Here is a 22,550-nt window from a genome sequence, read left to right as displayed (position 1 = left end):
TTGCACAATATAGAATGATTTCCTCACCACTGTAGACACATGATGATCAATGCTAGACTACTATCTATGTGTGTCTCTAAGTCCCTGGCTACTGGGTCAACCCTAAGGGGTGTGTTGTCAATGTGATAGTTACCAGGGATGGATGACTTCCCAAAGTATATTATTATGCATTTCTTGGCATTTAGTTTTAGTCCAGGACTCTGACACCAGTTGTTTGCCTGTGTCAGCCCCTCTTGAAGAACATTTGTGTCAGTGTGAGATTCAATGACAGCTCCTAATTTGCAATCATCTGCAAATTTAGTCAGCCAGAGACCACTGACATTAGCCTTGACTTCTGAGAAATAAATGCCAAAAAGGAGCAGTTTAAGGACTGATCCCTGAGGGACTCCACTTGTGACTGGCCTCTTTGTAGAGCTGGACTCTCCAATTCTAACTTCCTGGGTCCTGTCTGTCATCCAGTTGGCTATCCACCGGGTGACATACGGGTTTGTAACTAACCTCCTGAGTTTGTCAATAATGCCCAAGTGGGGTATTGAGTCAAATGCCTTGGCCAGGTCAAGATAGGCAGTGTGAACAATTTTGCCCTCATCCATTTCTTTGTTGACCTTCTCAAAGACGTCCTCCAGGTTGAGTAGGTATGATCTGCACTTGACGAAACCAAACTGGGTTGGGTCCAGTGTCTGGAGGTTTACTATATTTCTGTTGATCATCTCCATCATAATTCTTTTCATGGTTTTACATATAAGACTAGTGAGACTTATGGGTTTGTAGTTTCTAGGGTCTGTAGATGGCCCTCCTTTGTGCAGAGGAATGACTGGTGCCTTTCTCCATTCATAAGGCACGAAGCCTGTTTGGAGGCTACAGTTAAATAGTAATTCCAGAGGCCATGATAGGTCATGTTTCATGCTATTTAGAAGACATCCTGGGATATTGTCTGGGCCCATTGATGCAGTGTTCTTGGTCTTAGAGAGAGCATTAAGGACTTGTTCCCTAGTGATAGTAGGGGAGTTATATTTGATGATATTTCCTGAGGGAAGGTTGAGGGGGAGAGAGAAGTAAAGTTGGAGCTGAATTTATCAGCCAGGAGGTTTGCTATATCTGGCTCAGTATAGGTTGCTCCATTTACAATGAGCTCTGCACATAATTGTGTATTGCCTTTAAGGTTGCAGACATAGCTAAAGAATGCTTTGTGGTTGTCCTTGGCCTGGGAGGCCAAACTTAGCTCAAATTTGGCTTTGGTAGGCTTTATTTGTCCTCTGAATTGTTTGTTTAGTTTAATGAGAGTGCTTTTATCATGCTGGGTGTGGCACCTCCTAATTTTTGCCATGATTTTCTTCCTCCTGTTATACAGCCGAATGATTTTGTGATTCCACCAGGGTGGCTTGTTTATTGAGTTTACTTCTGTACTTTTTCCTGGTGGGTACAGCTGCCTCTATGCAGCTATTAACATGCTTGTACAAGGTTTCTGTGAACAGTTCTGCAGAGGCAGAAGTTTTCTCAAGGTTTATAGGGGCTTGACATTTAGCCATATTCTCACTAAATAGCAGGAGGTTAGCCTTAGAATAGTTTCTGAATATTCCTGGTTTAATGTAATTAAGAACGTTTGATCACATACCAGGAAATCTAGGCAAAAAAATAGAGCACTGAAATTTGCATCACTGTAACTAACATAAAATTTAGCAACTTCTGATTAAGTATTACTGTAACTATGTAAGATTGTAAACAAGTGATACATTAGCAATACAAGCTATAATATAACTTTCTGAAAAATGTGATTTTTAACATTGTGCTAGTCATACCATATTACAGTTTTGCGAGATTGGTGGATACTTGGCAATATATTTTAAACAACTAGGTGAAAAATTCCAAGCCATCAATTAATTAAGATAAAGATATTCCAGCTCTTTAGGAAAAGCTTTCTGTATCCAACCAGTATTCAACAAAATAACATTTAAAGGGTCTACTTCACATCACCTAAAACCCATTTGACTGACTTTCATTTCACCGAGACCAAATCACCTAATTTCAAAATACTGAAAACTCATTTGACTGCATCTTATTTCACTGAAACTTACAATGCTAAATTTCAAAAGACTAAATGCTAAACCATAGACAAACACACTCTCAGCACAAATTACTACCGCTTTCCAAAACATAAAAACTACTTATTTACCCTCTTAATAGAAACCGGACAATATAAAGCCAAACTAAGTGGGGGGGCTACAGGTTTTGCACACCCCTTAACTATATATACTAACTCCAGGATCACACTACAGTGGGGAAAAGGGCATATACCTTTTACTTGCCTTACAGTACTCTATACACTGCCACTACTGCTGGGAATGCACAAAACATCTGCCATATTACTTTAGATACTTCCCATAAAAATGTAAAGAGACATACCCACATTTAAAAACACTACAATACTACTTTCTACATGACTATCGGTATTCTGACAGTCAGCACTGTAAGTTACAGAAATTATTTTTATCACAAATAAGTCACAGGTGAATAGAAACCCACATAATGTCTATAACAAATTCAGTTGACCAAAGGTGTCCCAAAGCAGTACAACAAAGTAGGAAAATCTTCAAGGTACACGACTACGAGCTTGTACTATGTAGAAAATGAACTTAAACTGCAATTATCTAAAGTCAAGACAGTCCTAAGAGATACAGGAAGTTTCCTTACAGATTTATACTTAAAGATGGAAAATTTAACGGAAACAAGTGACCTGATTTTAGTAACCCTTGATGTGAATAGTCTTTTTACAGTCATACTACATTCATAGGGTATAGAAGCCATCAGAAAGTCATCCTTATCAATAGGATTTAAAGCAGATTTAATCTGCTCTTTATTGGAACTAATCCTAGAGAATAATATCTTTACCTATGGAAATACTTACTGTTGGCAAACATGGGGTGTAGCGATGGGCACTCCATGTGCCAACAGTTATTCCAACTTATTGTTAGCATACTGGGAGTCTGAAAAGGTACTCTCTGAGGCCAACCCATGGAGTAAATATATTTTCTATTATGGTCAGTTTGTAGATGATATTTTTATCTTGTAGAATGGTGCACAAGAACAGTTGGTACCATTCCTGGAATATCTACATTCCACCACAGAATTTCTAAAGTTTACTATGAACCACTCTAAAAAGGAAATAGAATTCCTAGATATCTGCTTATGTTATGACTAGACATAGAAGCTGGTTTAAGGACTAGCATTCACAGGAAAAAACACTTGGAAGAATCATTACCTCCACTGAAGTAGTATGCATCCTCAACCTATCTTCAAGCATATCATGGAGAACCAGGTCACTCATATTTCTAGACTGTGTATGGAAGAACATGATTTTGACCAAGAATGTCGACATCTTTATCAGCATTTGCAAACTAGAGGTTATTGAGGTATAGATCTTGGGGTGAGAATGAAGACTGGAATAGTAAGAGGCACTAAAGGACACCCATATTTCTCCAAGCAGACATGTGGTGAGGTCAATGAAGCCATTAACTATAAATCTCAGTGACTAAACTGTGTTCTTACTTACAATACTTATAATAAAGGGATTTGTGAAATAGTAAAGAGATTTTGGCCCAACCTAACTGAGGATGATAAGATTAAGGCTATAGTAGGCAAACAGCCTAGGTTTATGTTCAAGAACAAGAAGAATATCAAAAGGTTACTTTGTAATAAAGATGGTCTCCATAAAAAGAAAAGTGTCCTACACCAGGGCACCCACAGATGCGGAAGGTGTAAAGCTTGTCCTTTTGATGCTAAAAAAACCTTCATATATCTGATAACAGCAAAATAATTTACTGCAAAAGCAGTAGCCACCTGCAATACTAAACATCTGGTTTACTTAGCAACTTATGGGAAATGCCCAGGTTTTTATACAGGCAAAACAGATCAGAAGTTTAAAGGAAGGATACTACGACACCTAAGAGACATCAGACACAAAGACACAATGAATGCATTAGCAAGCCATATTGTGCATAATCCCAACCATGCATTTACATTTTAAGCTTTGGAAACTATATCAACCAACCTTAGAGGTGGAGATGTACAAAACCTCACAGAAATTTGTGAAATAGGTTGGATTACAAATCTGCAAGCCCACCAACCACCAAGTCTTAATATTATGATTCTATTGAAACCAGTTTTAAAGAATAGACACTTAACTGTTAATTGAACTGATATCATTCTTTTAAGCTAAGTTGCAATAAGTATGTGAGAACTTAAGTATGACATGTGAGTTGTGGGGACCCGTGTTCCCTTCTGATTGAATAGAGTCTTATATTCGGTAGGGTATAGAGATGGGAAGCAGTTTCAGCACTAATCCAATATTAATTGATTTGCTTACATTGGTTTATTTTTATCCCCTCACAGTTTTGAGATTGCAATTGTCTGGGCTGTCCAAGTCAGTCAACACCCCCCCCCACTCCCCTTCATCCTGTTCACTAAGGGATTCCTCCCTCGTACTCTGAGGGGTGGAATTAATTAGCAGCCTCTCATTAACAGGACATATATGGGACTTTTAGTGTCCAAAGGGTTGTGTTTCTATTAGTTACATCCACCTGCTGTGATCGGGGATGGAGTTTAGTAACATTTAACACATAAAAATAAATAATAAAAGATGATAGTTTCATCTGCAAAGGCAAGATAAACTTATAATTACTATAAGGACAGTCCTTGTAATGGTGTACTTCCTTTTTGGAGTATATGGTAAACTTGGGGGTACAATAGGAGTTACCCTAAGCATGTTCTTATTTATTTATTTATTTATTTATTTTTTTTACCAATATTCTGTTGAACCAAAAGATCATATGCAGAAAACCAGGATGAGTACCTTTGTAAGGCTTTTGTTCCTCATATGAAACAATGAAGACATTTTGCTTAATGTGTTTTTTTTTTTTTGTTTGTTTTTTTTACCAGGAAGTTTTTGTTAGTAGATGGCAATGTATAAAGGAAGCATAGATGAACAGGAATAATAAAAATAAATACTAAAATTAAGTTAAAAAAGTGGTAAAACCACTTTATTAGGTTAACATTGTCCGCTTTTTATAGCAGGTTAGTAATGGAAAAGTAAGAATAATGAAGAAATGGCAGTGTTTACAAGGCTGGCTAAAGGCTTGGTAACAGCACTCTAATGGGCTGCACCAGTGATTGGAAGGACACAATACTTAAAGAACTTGATTGGTACTTACACACCATAGGGTGTTAACCTTCTCTGAGTGCAAAGAACAGAGAGTGTACATACCTGATTGAGGACACTGCAGCAGCAGCAAAAGACTTTGATTGGAAGCTAGATCCTGTGCCGAGTTTGTTTCTGACCAGGGACTAAGAGTTAAGAGGTGCACTGCTGATAGGATAAAAAATATTTTTAAGCCACTAGATTGGCTGCAACACAATATATATGTTTTTTACCCAGCACTTGTTATTTATGATCTGAAGAAGGCTCAAGAAGCCGAAGGCACTTATCTCAGCCGGGAATTTTGTGTGTTTTTAACACTTTTATTGTTTTCTTCAAATAAAGAGTGTTTTTATTGCTGTTGACACAAGTACAAGCTCATGGTGGTGTACCTTGAAGATTTTCCTACACATAATTTCTATGGCTAACAATTCAGTGAAATAAGATTCAGTCAAATGACTTTTCAGTATTTTGAAAATTAGGTGATTTGGTCTCGGTACATAAATTATGGGTTAAATCTAAATTTTCTGCACGTATATGTATAGCAATGCACCTAATGTAATTTTATTTCACCTGCTACTCTGTTTTTATTTCTGTACAACCTGGGCAGAACCTGAAATTGGTCATTGTTGATCTGCACTCTACTCCAGTAAAAAAAATACATACATAAATAAACAAATAAATAAAATCATACAAAAGATGTTGTTGTATCATATCTAGATATATGTAATATAATTAATGTTTTGCATCTACAGACAATATATGACCAATTTGGCTTAAGAGAATTCCCAGAAGAAATAGAGTGGCTTGACATTGCAATTAGTATAAAAGTTACAAAAGAGAGAAAGTGGAATCCAAAACTTAATTTATGAAAAGTGATATAATGTTATGGTTACTCATAACTTGTTGATGGTGAAATTTGGAAAAAAATGAAGTTCATGAGCAAAAGTTCATATGTATTTCCAGTCTACCTTGATAATTTTGTTTTTTAACAGATCTGGCAAAAATTTTGAAAAATGAACATTATTGAATGATTATGTTATTGCATTAAAGTGAAATTATATATTTCCTTCTGTGGTAGTTTAAACATCCAAAACACAGCTATCCACATTTTATTACAGGAACTTTCCCTTGTGGGAAATGTTCCATTTGTCAATATATTGTTACAAAAGTAGATAAGATAGGGACTAAACATTTTGATACTAGAGGGATGTACTCCTGCTTAAGTAGAGGAGTAATTTATGTTATATTCTGTCCATGTGAGAAGTATTATATAGGAGAGACCAAAAGGACTTTGGCCGAGAGAATAAAAGAACATGTAAGAGATGTTAAGAATAACAAAACCATGAGTCCCATAGCGGAACATTTTAATAAGGAACATCATGGGGATATGAAAGGTATGAAGGTAACAGTGTTGGAACAAATACCAATACAATACGGAAATGTAGAATTATTAAAAAATATGTTGAGGCATAAAGAATCTGTTCTCATAATGAAATACAATACACTATTTCCTTGTGGATTAAATAAAGAATGTAACTGGCAAAGTTTTATATAGTTTTTACCTTTAAGGGAATTGGATGTGTTTTAATTACTGTTTAATTGAATAATTAATGTTTTAATATAGAATATATAAAGTAGGGTTTTAGAAAGTGCATTTTTACTCTGTAAAGGCTGTGGCCGAGGCGCTAAGAGATTTTGTATTGTACAATAAATTTTAGGTTGGAAAGTAGAGCTGTTATTCACTGGTCTGTTCTTTTTGGTGGTTACTTATATATGCACATTTTATACTCATTATATTCATTAATCAATATAAATGGAAGCTGCTTTGCTACAGCAATGCCTACAAAGCTAAGACAAGAGAATGAGCTGTTTTTACCTCTTGATTCGATACAAGAGCATTCTGTCTTTAAGCACAGGGAAGTCAGAGACAGTAAGTAGGGGATTATGAATAGCAATATTTGGATTACCTGTTAGGGACTGAAATATCTTAGGACCAAAGGTAAATTCTTGTAGGGATACCAAAATATATTGATAAAAGCCATTGCTTTAAGATTAATTTTAAATAATACAGTTGCAAAGCTTTTTCCCCAAGGGGTAAGTTTAGATAATAAAAGTGTAAATGTTTCTGATATTATTAAAAGTTTGATGACATCAATAGGATAAAGTGATAAAGCTGCATATTACATACCTTCAAGCCTTTTATAGCTTTTGAATCAGAAAGTCTAATCAAACTTAAAGAAGAACAGAACAGAGTATTTATGATTTGAAGTAATGGGTAGGAATTACAGATGTATTACTACATAGAAAATAGAAAATCTTAGTAAAAGGCTAATTTTAAGAACAGAATCTTTAGCTAACAAATTATATTTAATTTTTTGCCCATCTATCACAAATTACTTTATTCTTTTAAAACATGGCTTATATTTGCCACAATTAAATATTTGTGCTTTGGTTTGTATTTGATACATATGTATTTAATTAAATTTGATGACATACTTCAATACTGAGAGCAGTTAAAGGTCTGAATGCAATCCATAGCACATATAGGAAAAAACTGATTTGTCATTATTTAGTTTATAATTAGAAATGTTAGTCATCAAAATTTAAACTGATGCTTTAAGATTTTGAGTTTTTCAAACCAAAGAAGAATGCATTTCAAAGGTGGTTCTGGCAATGGAGTGTGCAAATTTGCTGCCTGCCATTAGAGAGTGTTGATAAATTCTGTTGAATATGGGCTTGAGGGCAGGATAAAAAAATAAGATGAAAGGTGGGCATCCCTGTCTGGTACCAGTCTCACACCTTAATGGAGATGAAAGTTGTCCAGTTGTCAAATAGTTATGGCAATTAATGCTGAGTTACAAAAATATTTGAAAAATAAACATATGAAGTAGGAAAATTAACTTGTTAAGGAGTTTTGATATTAAATGGATATGGATTCTTTCAAGCACCTTGCTGGCACATAAACCAAACAAGCCTTAGTTTTCTAACTTGTTATTGATATTAAGCTTTCTGTCCTACTTTTATTCATTTTTCATCAGAGCCTGACTGGAGCTCTGAAATAATAAAAGCAGAAATTGAACAGAAGCATTTAGCTATTATTGAAGGCATCATATGGACCTCAGTTTTAATATAAGATACAGTTCAGAATTTTTTAATAAGAGAAGTATCTGAATCAGGTTTAGGGATAACAACTGTTTTGGATTGATTTTAAGTACTGATCTTTAATACAACTCATTTTAATGTAATTGCATAATATGGCTAGTATGGGGCTAGTAGTATTCTATTTTTTATAGAAATTAGCATCAAAGCCATCTTGTTTCATGCATTTTATCCAGTTTAAGGTTGTTAATTGCTTCTTCTACTTTATTATGACAATTTGACCTAATAAAAAGATAGATAAATGTATACATTTAGTTCTAAAATATGTAAGATAGTTATATATAATGTGATCAGTAATCACTTTGAATATATTTCAGCATAATTTAAAAGTGTTAAGGATATCTTTAGGATTAGTAATACAAGCCCAACTGTTTTGAATTAAGTGAATGGTATTACTTGAATCAGTAAATTTAAATATATTTGTAAAGTTTTTAGTAGTATCTGACACCATTCATCAAACTCAGCTTCCATTTTATATTCACAGAATATCTATAAAAATGGATTGTCACTAATTCATACTGATGAACCTTAAAATGCTATTATTTCAAAGTATCATAGACCTATTGTTCTTCACTGTGTAATTTATGAATATATTTGTTTTTTTTTCCTGAAAGGTTAATATAATCTGAACATTTTTTCTTAATCTGCCAAACCATGCTAGTTAATTATAATAATTGTCTTAAGAACAGTCAATCTTATGTCATAAGAAATCCTACTGTTTAATATGAGGAAACATTGGACGTTTACTTTAATTGAGGTTTTAAACCTTATCACACCCTGAAAGAAAAATAGATTTAACTACCAAGTAGAACTCTGGATGTTAACCAGCATCAAGTGAAGAGTAATTTATGGGTGATCTCAGAAGGATATGGACCCTATTTTCAAAACAATGATAGAAAATTTTGTTGACAGGTATTTAAAAATCTGCACATATCTAAGATTTATTTCATACAGAGTAAAATGTCTATTCATCTTTAAGGATTACTTAGGTTATAAGTTACTATGAGTTCTTTTTAACATAGATGCTATAAGAAAAGGATATGTTTAACCCCAACCAGCTTAGCCTTGAGTCAAGAGCTTGGATCCAGTTACCTCTTATTGTTAAACAATGATGTTTTATATTTTCTTAATATTTTAGACATCTGAATTAGGGAAATCTAGATTATGCTGACATGGGGCATCCATATATATGATGATGGGTTTAAAAAGTAAAATCCAGAAAAAGAAGTGAATTCCACTAAAGAACGCTCAGCAGAACAAAAAACAATGTAAATATTGTAAGAGCATTGCACCACAGGTATTAGTATTTCATCTGAGTATTCAAAACTTGCTAAACAACTAAAATGGCATAAAGACAGCTTCAAAACAACAGCTTCAGTAACAGGCTTTTACCATGTTGAGTCCACAATATATGAAATATACAGCTTTGCTGTTGTAAAAGTCAAGTGGCATTGTAATTCCACAGCTTTAAAACATGTGGATGTCATAAAAACAGAAAACATGAACATAAAAGTGAAGAACCCTTCTGATGTAAACAATGGACAAGCGCTTTCAGCTTTTTCAAGGCTTCTTCAGATCCAAGTAGGTAAGCTGGGTTCAGTGTTTAAAAGTTGGCATCATCCAATGAAACTATTCATTCATTCATTGTTTACATCAGAAGGGTTCTTCACTTTTATGTTCATGTTTTCTGTTTTTATGACATCCACATGTTTTAAAGCTGTGGAATTACAACGCCACTTGACTTTTACAACAGCAAAGCTCCATATTTCATATATTGTGAACTCAACATGGTAAAAGCCTGTTATTGAAGCTGTTGTTTTGAAGCTGTCTTTCTGCCATGTTGGTTGTTTATCAAGTTTTGAATAGTCAGATGAAATATTAATACCTGTGGTGCAATGCTCTTCCAATATTTACAGGGTTTAAAAAGTAAAGACACATACATTCCACCAAAGCATATCTGCCTAAAGGGTCACTTACTGTGTTTAAAGTCTGAATAATCCAATCCTGTACTGGAATGTGAAAAACAAACATACTGAAACCTTTTTTTGACACTCCAGATAAAAGCCAGCTATGTGAGTTTTGTGTATACATTAAACATTCACATCCATAATGCACAGCAAATGACAAACCAACTTCATTCCAAGCTTTATTTTTAGGGACATTTTATGATGATCTTAATGAAATTACCAATGATGTTACATATAAGAATGTAGTTAATATAGAAAGCAATTGGAAAATCCTTAAACAGAGTACCAAAGCAGTATTCTTAATGTGCCAGATGGGAAATCTGAATATGAACAAAACAGAAAATATATAGTAAAGCAGTACTGTTACTAGAAATGCTATTATTTATTTATTTATTTAACATTTGTTGACCGGGAAAGTCCAACCAGGACAGAGGCTATTTTTAATGGAGGCCCGGGGAGAAATGCTCCAGATGCATGTCTTTGGAATGTGGGAGGAAATTGGAGTACCCAGAGGAAATCCACATGAACACAGGCAGGACATGCAGACTCTGCACAGAGTCTATTTAAATATGGAAACAATAATGTACAATTATATCAAATATTTTCTAAACAGAAAAGAAGAGCTATCAAACTGAACACAAAGTTTCTTCACCACACTAAGTAAATATCACTGCAGGGATTAAGGCTAGAGAAATGTAAAGAAAAGTGATTTAATCAGCTATAATTTTAAACAGATTCTCTGATTAAACTGAAAACAAAATTACCTTTATTAAGTATATTAATAAAATCATATCTTGCATGTCTAAACAGTGTGTTCACAGTAATCAACTTGATAAGAATATATGAAAACTACCCAGTTTTAATTAATATGTTGTAACTCTTAATAAAACAGCTAAAAAACATAAGATGTCTAAACTATTCATTTTTAAAATTTGAAAGAATCTAATAAATCATTATGAGATGTTACAGGAGAGACCTCCTAAATGTAGATTGCCTAAATCTATCTTCAAAATGGCATCTATAAGAGTATGTGTACCTAGAACAAAATTATGAAAAGCGTGTCTGGTATTAACCAATGAAAATATCCTGATAAACTGAGAATAACAAGAGGATGTACTAAAACAACAACATGTTAATGATAAAAATAAAAAGCAGAATCTGTAATTAAGATAGGCTGTTTACAAGAAGATGTATACCCCTATGTAGTTTTAAGAATATGTATTGAGTAATTGAGAAAAAAACAGTATGGAATTATTGCATATTACAATGTCTTAATTGTTCATTTCATAGCTATTTCATTTTGCCTGTTTAATTGTTTTTGATATGGATTGTATATTTGTTGTTCTGATCATCAATTATTTGTGATTATAAAATGGCTGGCCATTAGCATTCAAAAATGAGCAAGCTGATTGGCCAGCCCAACTAGCATGCCCATTGTAAATCTGAGAATATACCAATGGGAAAAGGTCAGATTGCCCGGACTTTTTCCCGTTAGTATATCTCGTATTTTATTTTTTTTTACTTTTTTTTTTTAATACCAAACACAACTGAAGACATTTTACGTTCGGGAGATGGCACAGACCAAAATAAAAGGATAATCAGGTAAATTCTACAAAACTTAAAAACCTTACCTGATTATCCTTTTATTTTTGTCTGTCCTGACTCTCCCTAACATAAAAAGTCTCCCAGGTTCTTCTTTTTTTTTTTTATTGATTATAACAAAGAAGAAGCAGCAACAGAGATCTTCCTTTCTCCACTGCTACCTCTTCACAGCCCTGATGTACTGCATAAGCGTGGAAGCACAAGTCCCATACACATGCGCAGCAGATCATAAAAATCCCCAGAATACCACATAAATGCAGAAGGGCAGCATGGAGGCATTATGCAAAAACATTATTTAAGAAAAGTAAGTATTTTTTTCTTAAATAATGTCATTGTATAATAGCAATAAGTGACTCTGTGGTTGTGGTATATTGAAATTTACCCATGGTTGGCTTTATTTAATCATTCAGGCTTCACCCTCATGATTAAACCATGCCAACCGTGGGTAAATCTTCAATATACTACACTGACGTTTTTGGTTATTGCTATATTAATGCCTGTAGTATATCATATTACTGACAGTTATCCAGTTATTCAGTCTCTGCATTCTTACTTTTTGAGTGAGTCATTCCTGAAAAAGGTAATTGGAAAAGTGTACTTACCCAGTTGTAGACAAATTTAAAAAAAAACTTCAAAAATATCAACAAATATTACACCTTATTTTCAATATTTTATTTCTCATTTTTCTATTATTTCAATGGATATTATGATTTCTCTGTTTCATTTTCAGTAATGCAAGCTTTTGCACACTTCAGGTGGTGGAATGCTCTACCCTATTGTTGTAAGGTCTGGGCTTTAATTCTGCCTCTGTTATTGTTATTGTGGAGTTTCCATGTTTGTTTGATTCTTCTTGGGATAATTTTTCTCCCACCTACTAGATCATGCAGTTAAAAGTGACAACTCTTAACTGTCTCTCTCTCTCTCTCTCTCTCTATATATATATATATATATATATATATATGGGTCTACTTCATTTGAGCGAAAGACCATTTGACCTAAACCCATTTGATCGAAATTTCATTTGATCGAAAACCAGTATTCAAGGCATAAAACTGGGATTTGTCCCTCTCCCCAATGTTGTGCGACCCTGGAGTTGGTATATATAGTTAGGGGGGGTGCAGCCCCCCCACCTAGTTTCCTTTAAAAGAAGAAAATAAAACAAAAAGTACAAATTTTAAACAAAAATAGGTGGAGGACTTCGCCCCCGCCCACGCCCCCCCTAATGTGGGGGGCTGCACCCCACACACACACCCTAACTATATATACCAACTCCAGGGTCGCACGACATCGAGGAGGGGTTCAAATCTCTGTTATTTTCCTTGAATACTGGTTTTCGATCAAATGAAATTTCGATCAAATGGGTTTAGGTCAAATGGTCTTTCGATCAAATGAAGTAGACCCACACACATATATATATATATTCCATTAATCTCTACCCTTATGGACAAGTCTGTGGCACTTTACAAATAAATTAATACAATTCAACAGGCCATGGATTTTGGTCTTTTGTTTCTCTGATGGGGATTAAGCATTACATATTTTCCAGTGAAAATTATTTGGATAAAAATGTAATTTCTTTTGGGGAACAAACCAAAAATGCAACAAATTAAAACTGCAAAGTACTATAGCAATTTGTTTTTACGTTGTGTATATATACATATAAAAAAAGAAAATATTATGATCTAAAACAGCCTTGATTTTTTTTTATGTAGAAAACCATAATTTTAGGAGCTACTGGGCTTTTTAAATAAAAGTGGCAAGCTGATTCAAACAGATTTATGACTTAGGACTATTTTTTTATGTGTCTGTTTGCACTTTGTTTCACATGTTTTCATCTGGTTGTCCATTAGACTGAGACAATTTTTAGTGGAGGCTTAAGGAGAAAAGCGCCACATTTAGCTGAAAAAAACACACAGTGCAACAGCAAGAGCAATAGAAAAGAAGAAAATATAATATATAGAATAAGAGCACACATTATAAAATACAAGATATAAAGTACCTAAAAGAGCAAAAAGAGTAACTTGTCTATACATTTATAATCAGTAAGGCATAGTGCAAGATACATCACAAGTGCAAAGACCAAATCATTACAGAAAATTTATAAAAATATTATGCAATTATTTTTCAATGTGCTAGAGAAGAATCTGGTAAAAGTTATCCACATAAACAAGTTCTTAGTTGCTTACACAGTCATGTGGTCATGTTGGTTTCAACAGGAAGAAGTGTTTTTTGTTCTTGTTTAGTTTTTTTTTTGTTTTTTGTTTTTTTTGTTTTGTTAGTGCCAGTGTGCATAAATGTCAGTAGTGAACAGGACCAGGTATACAGATTTCTGACAAGTCACACTTCTGTGATTGTAATAGTTTTCATTGAACATAAATGAGAAGAAGAGAGATCAAAGGAAAGTTACTGACAAATATCAATTAATCATATTAACAGGAAACATCACTGGTATTTCTCCATTTCATGTTATCTAACTCAGACATTCTTGAAAAGAACCCACTGTGACACTGACTTTATCAGTCAGACCACGCTCCCCCAGGAGACAAGTGTGTTGTTGCCACTGATTATATGTAAGCTCCTGTGTTTTTTTTGTTGTACCTCTATTTGCAAGCTGCTGTTGAATTAAGGTGTTTTGTTTCTCTACTTAATGCCCTCTGACAGCATGCACACTCATAGTGACTACCCCTCTTTCCATCCCACTCTTCTGTACCCCTGTATTTCTCTAGTAGGTGGCAGCAGAGCTCCATAACCCCCCCTCCTTTTGAACAGTATCATAGCCTGTTTTCCAGGTGCTTGCCATTAAGTTACATTACAGAGCCCCTACAAAGATCTAGCAGCACCCCTACCTAGTGAAGCACAGTGAAAGTGCTACCAACCCACCCATACCTATCTGCTCCCTATTCTGTGAACCTAACAGCTGTATCCACAAATAACTGATACATTTTCTCTGCTCACCTCTGCTGGGGGTGCTCTGCCCCCTCCTTTCACCCTTCAGGCTCACTCCACTCCTCTACTTGCCCCCATTTCCCACCCACCCCTGCTACCTGCACATTTATCTATCCCTAACTCCTCCCACAACTCCCACTACCCAATCATCACACACTCCTCCCACCTCTCACTTTACAACATCATAAAACACACCCAACTACAATACGTCCCATTCCATACTCAACAGTACTCCTAGCACTACTTACCACCCTCACCTATTTAACACAACTTCCACACCCCTCCCATACCCCATCTTCACATCACACAGCAATCTTCCAACACACCAACTTACCATCCTGCTCTTCTATTCCTCCAGAGCTCTATTCCTCCAATACAACCCTACTATATAAGCCTAAAATCCTTCCAATCCTACCCTCACCCCCACTTTCCCTACCACCCACACCCAAACAAACCTACTCTCTACCCCTACCTAAAACCTCATTCAACCGTTGACCTCATAATACACCTACTACACCAAATCTCCCTCTCTCTCTCTCTCTCTCTTTCTGGTGACATCCATTCCAACCCAGACCCCAACAATTCCCCATCCAACAGAAGCACCTCTCCCTCACATCCTGGCAACCCCAAATCAATTTGCTTCATCACAATTAATGCTCAAAGCCTTCGTAATAAAATCCCTTCCCTCCATGCCTGGTTTTCCCATAATCACTCTGACATTGTTGCTGTCTCAGAAACTTGGCTTAAGCCATACATAAAAGACAGTGAAATATTACCGCCCAGTTACCAAATGATCCGTAACAATAGACCCAACAAGAAAGGAGGTGGCATAGCCATAGTCTACTCCACCACCTACACAGTTACCCCATTTACCAACACCATTCCTAAGTTTTCCAACTCTGAAGTTACCATAGCCCACCTAAAAATCAGCAATCACAAATCTATTTGCATAGCTGCTCTCTATATCACCCCAAGCAACACCATAAATATTCCAATACTAGAAGGTATCCTATCTTGGTTCTCGTCTAACATAAAAAATGAAACCTATATCCTAGGTGATGGAAACATTAACTGGTCCACCATCATCTCTCAACCCCCCTCTCAGTCAATCAACCTCTTTAAATTTACCCAGATAATCAACTCTCCTACCAGGCCCAACAAAAATGGATCCTCTGGCACCATCCTTGGCTGAACTTTAGTATCTCGGCCTAAACTTATCTCAACTTCAGGTACCCTCCCCAACCCTATCAGTGACCACCTACCAGCCTTTGCTGACCGGCACCCTCCTTCATTCCAAAAACGACATCACTACATTCAAACCTGTAATCTCTCTAAATTCAACCCACTAATTTTTATTGACTGTCTAAAACTAATCAACTGGACCCCCCCTAAAAACTCTGCCCCTCAACAATGCAATAAGCTACTTTAATGAAACCTTTCTAAATCTACTCAACAGCCATGCTCCTCTCAGACCCAAATGGGTCAAATCCAAAATCTCCCCCTGGCTATCAAAACAAATGAAAGAAACCAAGCACCTAAGAAACAGAAAGTGGAAACAATACCATCATAAACTACCCAATACCCTACTTAAATTCAAACAACTTCGCAATACAGTAAAAAAAAACTAATAACTAGTGAGCGCAAATCATACTACACCAAGCTCCAATCTGATTACTACACCAACCCCAAAAAAAGGTTCTGGAATACTATCTCCTCTCTCCTCCATCCCAGTAACAAGGATAACCCCTGCCCTAACCCTGACCTCACTGACCTAGAAACAGCCACATCATTTAACTCCTTTGTGGAGTGTATAGCCAAACTAACCATCACCTTCCTGCACCCCCTCCAAGTTCATCTCCCCACCCTTCTCCCACCCTACTGATGACATAAATTAATCCCCCACCTTCAAGCTCAACACTGTCCCCACAAGCACAAAAAACTCCTTCTTCAGCTAAAACCATGCTGTACTTCACCTGACAATTTGCCCGCCCTCTTCCTCAAACTATCTGCTGACAGAATAGCCCTACCAATCTCCATTTTAATAAGCAGATCCATTCAAGAATCCTACGTTTCTTCAATTTGGAAGCATGCATTCATCATCCCACTCCACAAGGGAGGTAAAAACTTTGACACCACCAATTTCAGGCTCATTGCCATCCTTTCTCCACTTTCAAAAATCCTAGAAAAGTGTATTCATACTTAACTGATGTCATATCTAACACACAATAACCTCCTTACCCCCACCCAACATGGTTTCCTTCATGGCCACAGTACCATCACTGCCCTTCTGTCCCTCCACAAATCCATCAACCATGCCAGTGACTCTGGCAAACTCATATCTACCCTGTTCCTTGACCTATCCAAAGCTTTTGATACCATCTCTCACCCCATACTCCTATCTCAACTCCCCTCTCTCAACCTATCTCCCTCTACCATATCCTGGTTCTCTAGCTACCTCTCCAAAATACAGCAAGATGTAAAATGGAAATCTTCAACTTCCTCCTTCTTAAACACCCCCACTGACATTCCCCAAGGTTCTGTCCATGGCCCCCTACTTTTCAACATATTCATCAATAACTTTCACCACACCATCCCCAATACCTCCCTAATCCAATATGCAGATTATTCTACAATCATCTGCACTGCTGACTCCTTCTCTGACCTACTACTAAAAACACAGTCAGCTTTTACAATAACAGAAACTTGGATGCACAACAACCACCTCACCCTAAATGCAAACAAAACTAAACTAATGATCTTTACTCCCACCAGAATCTCCTCCTTTGACAATACCTCCTTTACTATATTAAGCTAGAACAACACCCCTACTGAAATAGTATCTCACACCAAGTTGCTTGGTGTCACCATTGAAGAGCATCTAAAATTTGACATCCATATCCAAACAGCCATCAAAAAACACCAAAAATTAGGTCTCCTGTACAGACAAAATCACTACCTCACTCCCTCCACTAGAAAGACCTTAGCCTCCTCCTTCCTTCTCCCCTCTCTCATATACGGTTCCCCACTGCTCACCAACCTCCAACTTGGCCTACAATCCAAATTAGAATCCTGCTACAATAAAATCAGCAAATTTGCCACCAACTCCATAAATTCTTCCCATCACTAACTCTCCCTCCAATATCTACAATGGCTAGAACTACCTAACTATATAAACCTACTTAAACTCACTACATCCCATAAGCTCATCTTAAAACCTTCCAACTGTCCCACTCTCTCCAACACCTTAAGCCCCTATATTCCTAACTGCTCACTCCGATCAGAAAATCAAAACCTCCTACAAATCCACAAACCCTCCCTAACCCCTGGCCACCTTCTGCTGTCATACTCCCTAGCCAAATTATGGAACTCACTGCCCTCCACCCTTTGAAACACCCCAAACCACACCAACTTCAAATCTCTCCTACACTCCTACCTATCATTTAAATGGATTTACCCCTGCTCTTCCCCTACATGAGCCCCTCCTCACTCATCTTTCTTTTCCCAGCAGTTACTGTCTCTCCCTACTGAAACCCACATACACCACCATAGATCTGCCTATTACTGCTGGATTGCTTTTCCTACCCTCATTTTCATTAGATATGAGATTTATATTAGTAACTGTTTGTTTGAAAATGTATTCTACAAAGATTACAGAATGAATGCCCACTATCACTACAGCTACTCTGTATATAATATTATCTCTTCATACTTGTTAAATTGTTCACTCAGCTTATGTTATATACTCTGCTTGTTATGCATGTTTGTTATTGTTAATGAAGCATTTCTGCCCGGGCCTCTACTGAAAACGGGCTCTTCTTGGCCCAGTAGACTTTCCCAGTCATCAAATTGAAATACATAAATAAAATAAATAAATAAAATGTGATAGAAGCTATACTGTAATAATAAAATGAGTTGGTGAAACATACACAAGCACTGACTGCAACAGCATACTTGCCAACATTTGTAGATGAAGACATCTCATTATAGTATACACCATAGTCTTAATACTTATTTGGAGGAAATGACAGTTTCTGATTTATAGAATGCTAAGTGTATTAATAAAACAAGTTATTATTTCCAGATTATTGTGGCAATATCCACATTCAGCATGTTTTATCCGCACATGACTGATCAGATGTGTGCTCTTCTCTCCTAACAGGTTAAGTGAGGCAGCTGATGATAAGTTACTACAAATGGAAATGGAATCTGCTGCTGATTTCCTAAATGTTGCTGGCAAGACCATTCTACTAGCAGCTCAGAAGCTTCACATTCAGCCAGAGATACAAGAACACAGGCAAGAACTAAGTACTGCTGCTCAAAATATACTCATAGGAACAATGAAGGTCAGCAGAAGCCATGCATTTATGATTCCTGTAATTCATTCAATGCACTTTTGTACTTGTAATAATTTTATTATTCACTTTACCTAGTATTCAGAATTTTCAAATATACATTACAGAAAAATGAATTCAGGCTTTGCCTATCCTACCTTAAAGCAGCAATATGTAATACAGTAAAAACACCTCCAAAATGTTGTCAGTAGTTACAGAAAAGACTGCTTATTGAAATGTCAGCACTCAAAATACTGATTGCTGACAAGCCAAAAAAAAAGGACTGAAAACACAGAGGAAGAGCAAATTTCGAAAATAGCTATTCTTAAAACTTCTTTTTGCAGGGGTGGTGAACTTACATATACTAATTCCAAGATCTCCATACCTCAGAGAAAAGGGAATATTCTGAGAAATATCATCTCAAATTTAGTATGTGATTTTCAGGTAATCAGTCTCTGTATTTCAGGACTCAGTCTAGCAGGTCCTGACATTTCAAATGGTTACCTATTAGGCACTATAATCATATCTACCAAATTTACATTTCTATGAACCTGCACACAAATCAAAAATATTATTTTAATGCAAGATAAAACTGGAATTTTTATGAGTAAAATATAAAAACAAAAAAAACACTTGGGAACATGTTTGGCATTTGGTAGGGCTAGGAAATGCAGCTACTAAATAAAACTAGAAGGTGTTTACAATATTTATATAGTTACTGATGATGTCTAAACATTTCACTGGATTGTTCTAATCTAATTCTGATGTTTGTTTACATTTGTCTCTTAAAATGCCAGCTCTGAATGCCGAACCATGGTGATGAGTTTTACTGCAGCACATCAAGTAACTGAATGATACTTATGTGAATGTCAGTAGACTGAAGAAAACTTGCTAAAACCAGTTTCAGCAACAGTGGAGTTTTTTATTTTCATCACTGTTGTATGAACTCAGAGTAAGTATATGACTCCAAAGCTGTGTGGTGCTCCCTCCCACATGGGAGATGCACATAGTCTTGTCCCCAGCAAAACAAAAAGCCTTATTCAAATGTGTGCCAAAAATTATTTCAGCAGGTTTACTTTGGAATATTGGCATTTGTGGAATTGGTTGTTAAAGGAAAACTCCACCTTCTACAGTTTAACTCAACTCTTAGGATGCTTTTCTCCCTATAAAATTATTCCAGTATTGTGCAGGTACCTGAAATCTGCCTGTACTTTATAAAACTTTTATTTTCCCACTTTGGTATCAACTTCTCACATAAGTTGCATAGGGATTTGTCTACACCTGCATGACATACCACAGACACAGACAAATTTGTAGTCAGGAGCTCATGCTGCTGTAAACATGACAGAGAGGTGCAAAATTGTTTTTCGTTGTCTTTATTGCAGATAGAAAGAGAACTTACACTGATTCACAGCTGCTTCCAATGTAGCCATGCCTTTCATAGCAAAGCAAAGCAAAGCAATTATATCAGTCAATGGTGTGACAATGGGAGGAAGTGCCAGCTATGCCAGAGACAGTAGGGTAGTGCATGTGTAACATATGCCAACATAACTAGCTAGAGTTTTGTAAAGAATTGTATATCATTTGTATATCAAACTGATTTGTACAGGTGCTTGCATTGAAAATGTATTTGTAAAGCTGCTTGTGTTAAAAATGTACCAACAGTGGATCCTGCTGGACAGAAAAAAAAATACACCTGTATGTCAGACTGTATTGCAACTGCTGAAATGAATATATTATAACAGAGGATACTGGAAGAGAAGAGGTTAACCTCAGTCCAGCTAACTTTGAAAAATAGTCTGAAATTAAATTATCTGGTTTAGGCCAAAAAGACTGTATCTTACAGTTCTGATTGCAACCAGAGACATAATGTCTTTGAAAAAACAGGACTAGGAATCCTACTGTATTGTACTTAATGGTAAAGTAATTGCTACCCTGGAATGGTGGAAGTTTTTGAAATGGTTTTGTAGCTTCCAAATACTATAACACATCTTAGCAAAGCTCCATGCTCATGTATTATGACAAATATGTGCTAGATTCTGGTTCAGTTTCTAGTAGTAAAGGGAGTAGTGTGGGAACCAGAAATCAGATGATCAGATGTATGTGTCATACCTCTAAACTATACAGATTTTTGCAGAATGCCCAGATTTTTGCCTCATATTTTTGGCCTGTTTTTCAAAAAAATTGTGGTTTTCTGGCAAATTATTGGCAAGTCATTAAAGACCGAAGACAGAAAATAATGGCAGACATTTGAGTTTCAGACTTCATTCCCTTGATAAATTTCACCCTAAAACATATTCTATCAACTTTATAAGTTTGTAAGAGTAATATTTAAAAATTGTCCCTACTTTTGGGCCTGTGTTCCCCCTTTTTTATGGCTTTGTCCAGATTTCTTGCTTTGAGAGGTTGGGAGGTATGCATGTGATGTCATTCTGTCACTCAGCACTGAAATGATGTTTTAATACTAGATGTGATAAAAGCTCAGGGCAGTCTGTTTTCGAAACTTGACAAAGACAGACCACTCACCTACTTCATCTTGCCTTACTCTAGTAAGTGAAATTGGGGACAGTAATTCTTTAGATCAGTCAGGAAAGTATAGTGAGATTAGTTAAGTATTGTTTTTATGTATCTGTGTGAATCTTTCCATCAGTGTTATTTTTAATATTTCCTGTGATTGAAACTCTGGTGTTTATGGTAAATAGATATTTAGTATGTTCATGTTCATAGATTCATAGGTAGGTACTAGGTTATCGGCCCGAGGGCCTATGTAAGCCTAGCCAACAAGGTTCCCTGGCTTAGCCACCCAAGAAAGTTATTTTCCTGTGCCACTGTCGAGCAAAGACACAGAAGTGATCCCCGGGGTGCATTTCCTATTTCCCATCCACTCATCAAGATTTTTCTTGAAGAGTGCTAATGAAGAACTTTGCTTGACATAGATGGGTAGCCTGTTCCAGAGTATGGGAAGTCTCTGGGACAGGAATCTATCTCTCCAGCATGTCCTGTTTATTATGATGACAAGGTTTAGGTCCCTAGAGTGTGTAGCTCGGAGGGATTGGGATTTCTTTAGGTGTAGCATGTCCAACAACTCTGGGTTTGACATAGCTTTATATGTTAGGCAGAGATCACCTCAGAGTAGGCGATATGCTATGGAGTAAAGCTGGAGTTTTGTGAGACGGTCAGTGTAGGGCATCTGCTTGAGGCCAGTAATCCTCTTTGTGAGGTACTTCTATGGCCTTTCCAGCTGCTGCAGATGTCTTGTGAGGTACATTCCAAAAGGGGCATTGTACTCTATAATGAGTCTAATGAGTGTCGAGTAGAGGGGAACAATGACCTCTTTTTTCCTGGATGAGA

At 36.2% G+C, this 22,550-nt stretch overlaps 1 protein-coding gene across 1 annotated transcript in view; it reads left to right on the top strand.

Moving 5' to 3' along the window:
- The window catches only part of LOC122792394, a 431,766-nt gene that overhangs the window by 71,736 nt on the left and 337,480 nt on the right, over nt 1–22,550 (top strand). Inside the window, exon 7 of the mRNA XM_044060182.1 lies at nt 19,028–19,211. Coding sequence (XP_043916117.1) covers nt 19,028–19,211 — 184 coding nt within the window. The remainder of the gene's footprint in view (nt 1–19,027; nt 19,212–22,550) is intronic.

The sequence above is a fragment of the Protopterus annectens genome, chromosome 1.part2 (genome assembly GCF_019279795.1).
Source record: "Protopterus annectens isolate FY-2018-M chromosome 1.part2, PAN1.0, whole genome shotgun sequence".
NCBI classification, from domain to species: Eukaryota; Metazoa; Chordata; order Ceratodontiformes; family Protopteridae; genus Protopterus; species Protopterus annectens.
Note: the sequence above shows the minus strand (reverse complement) of the source record. Positions and strands in the feature narration are given on the sequence as shown.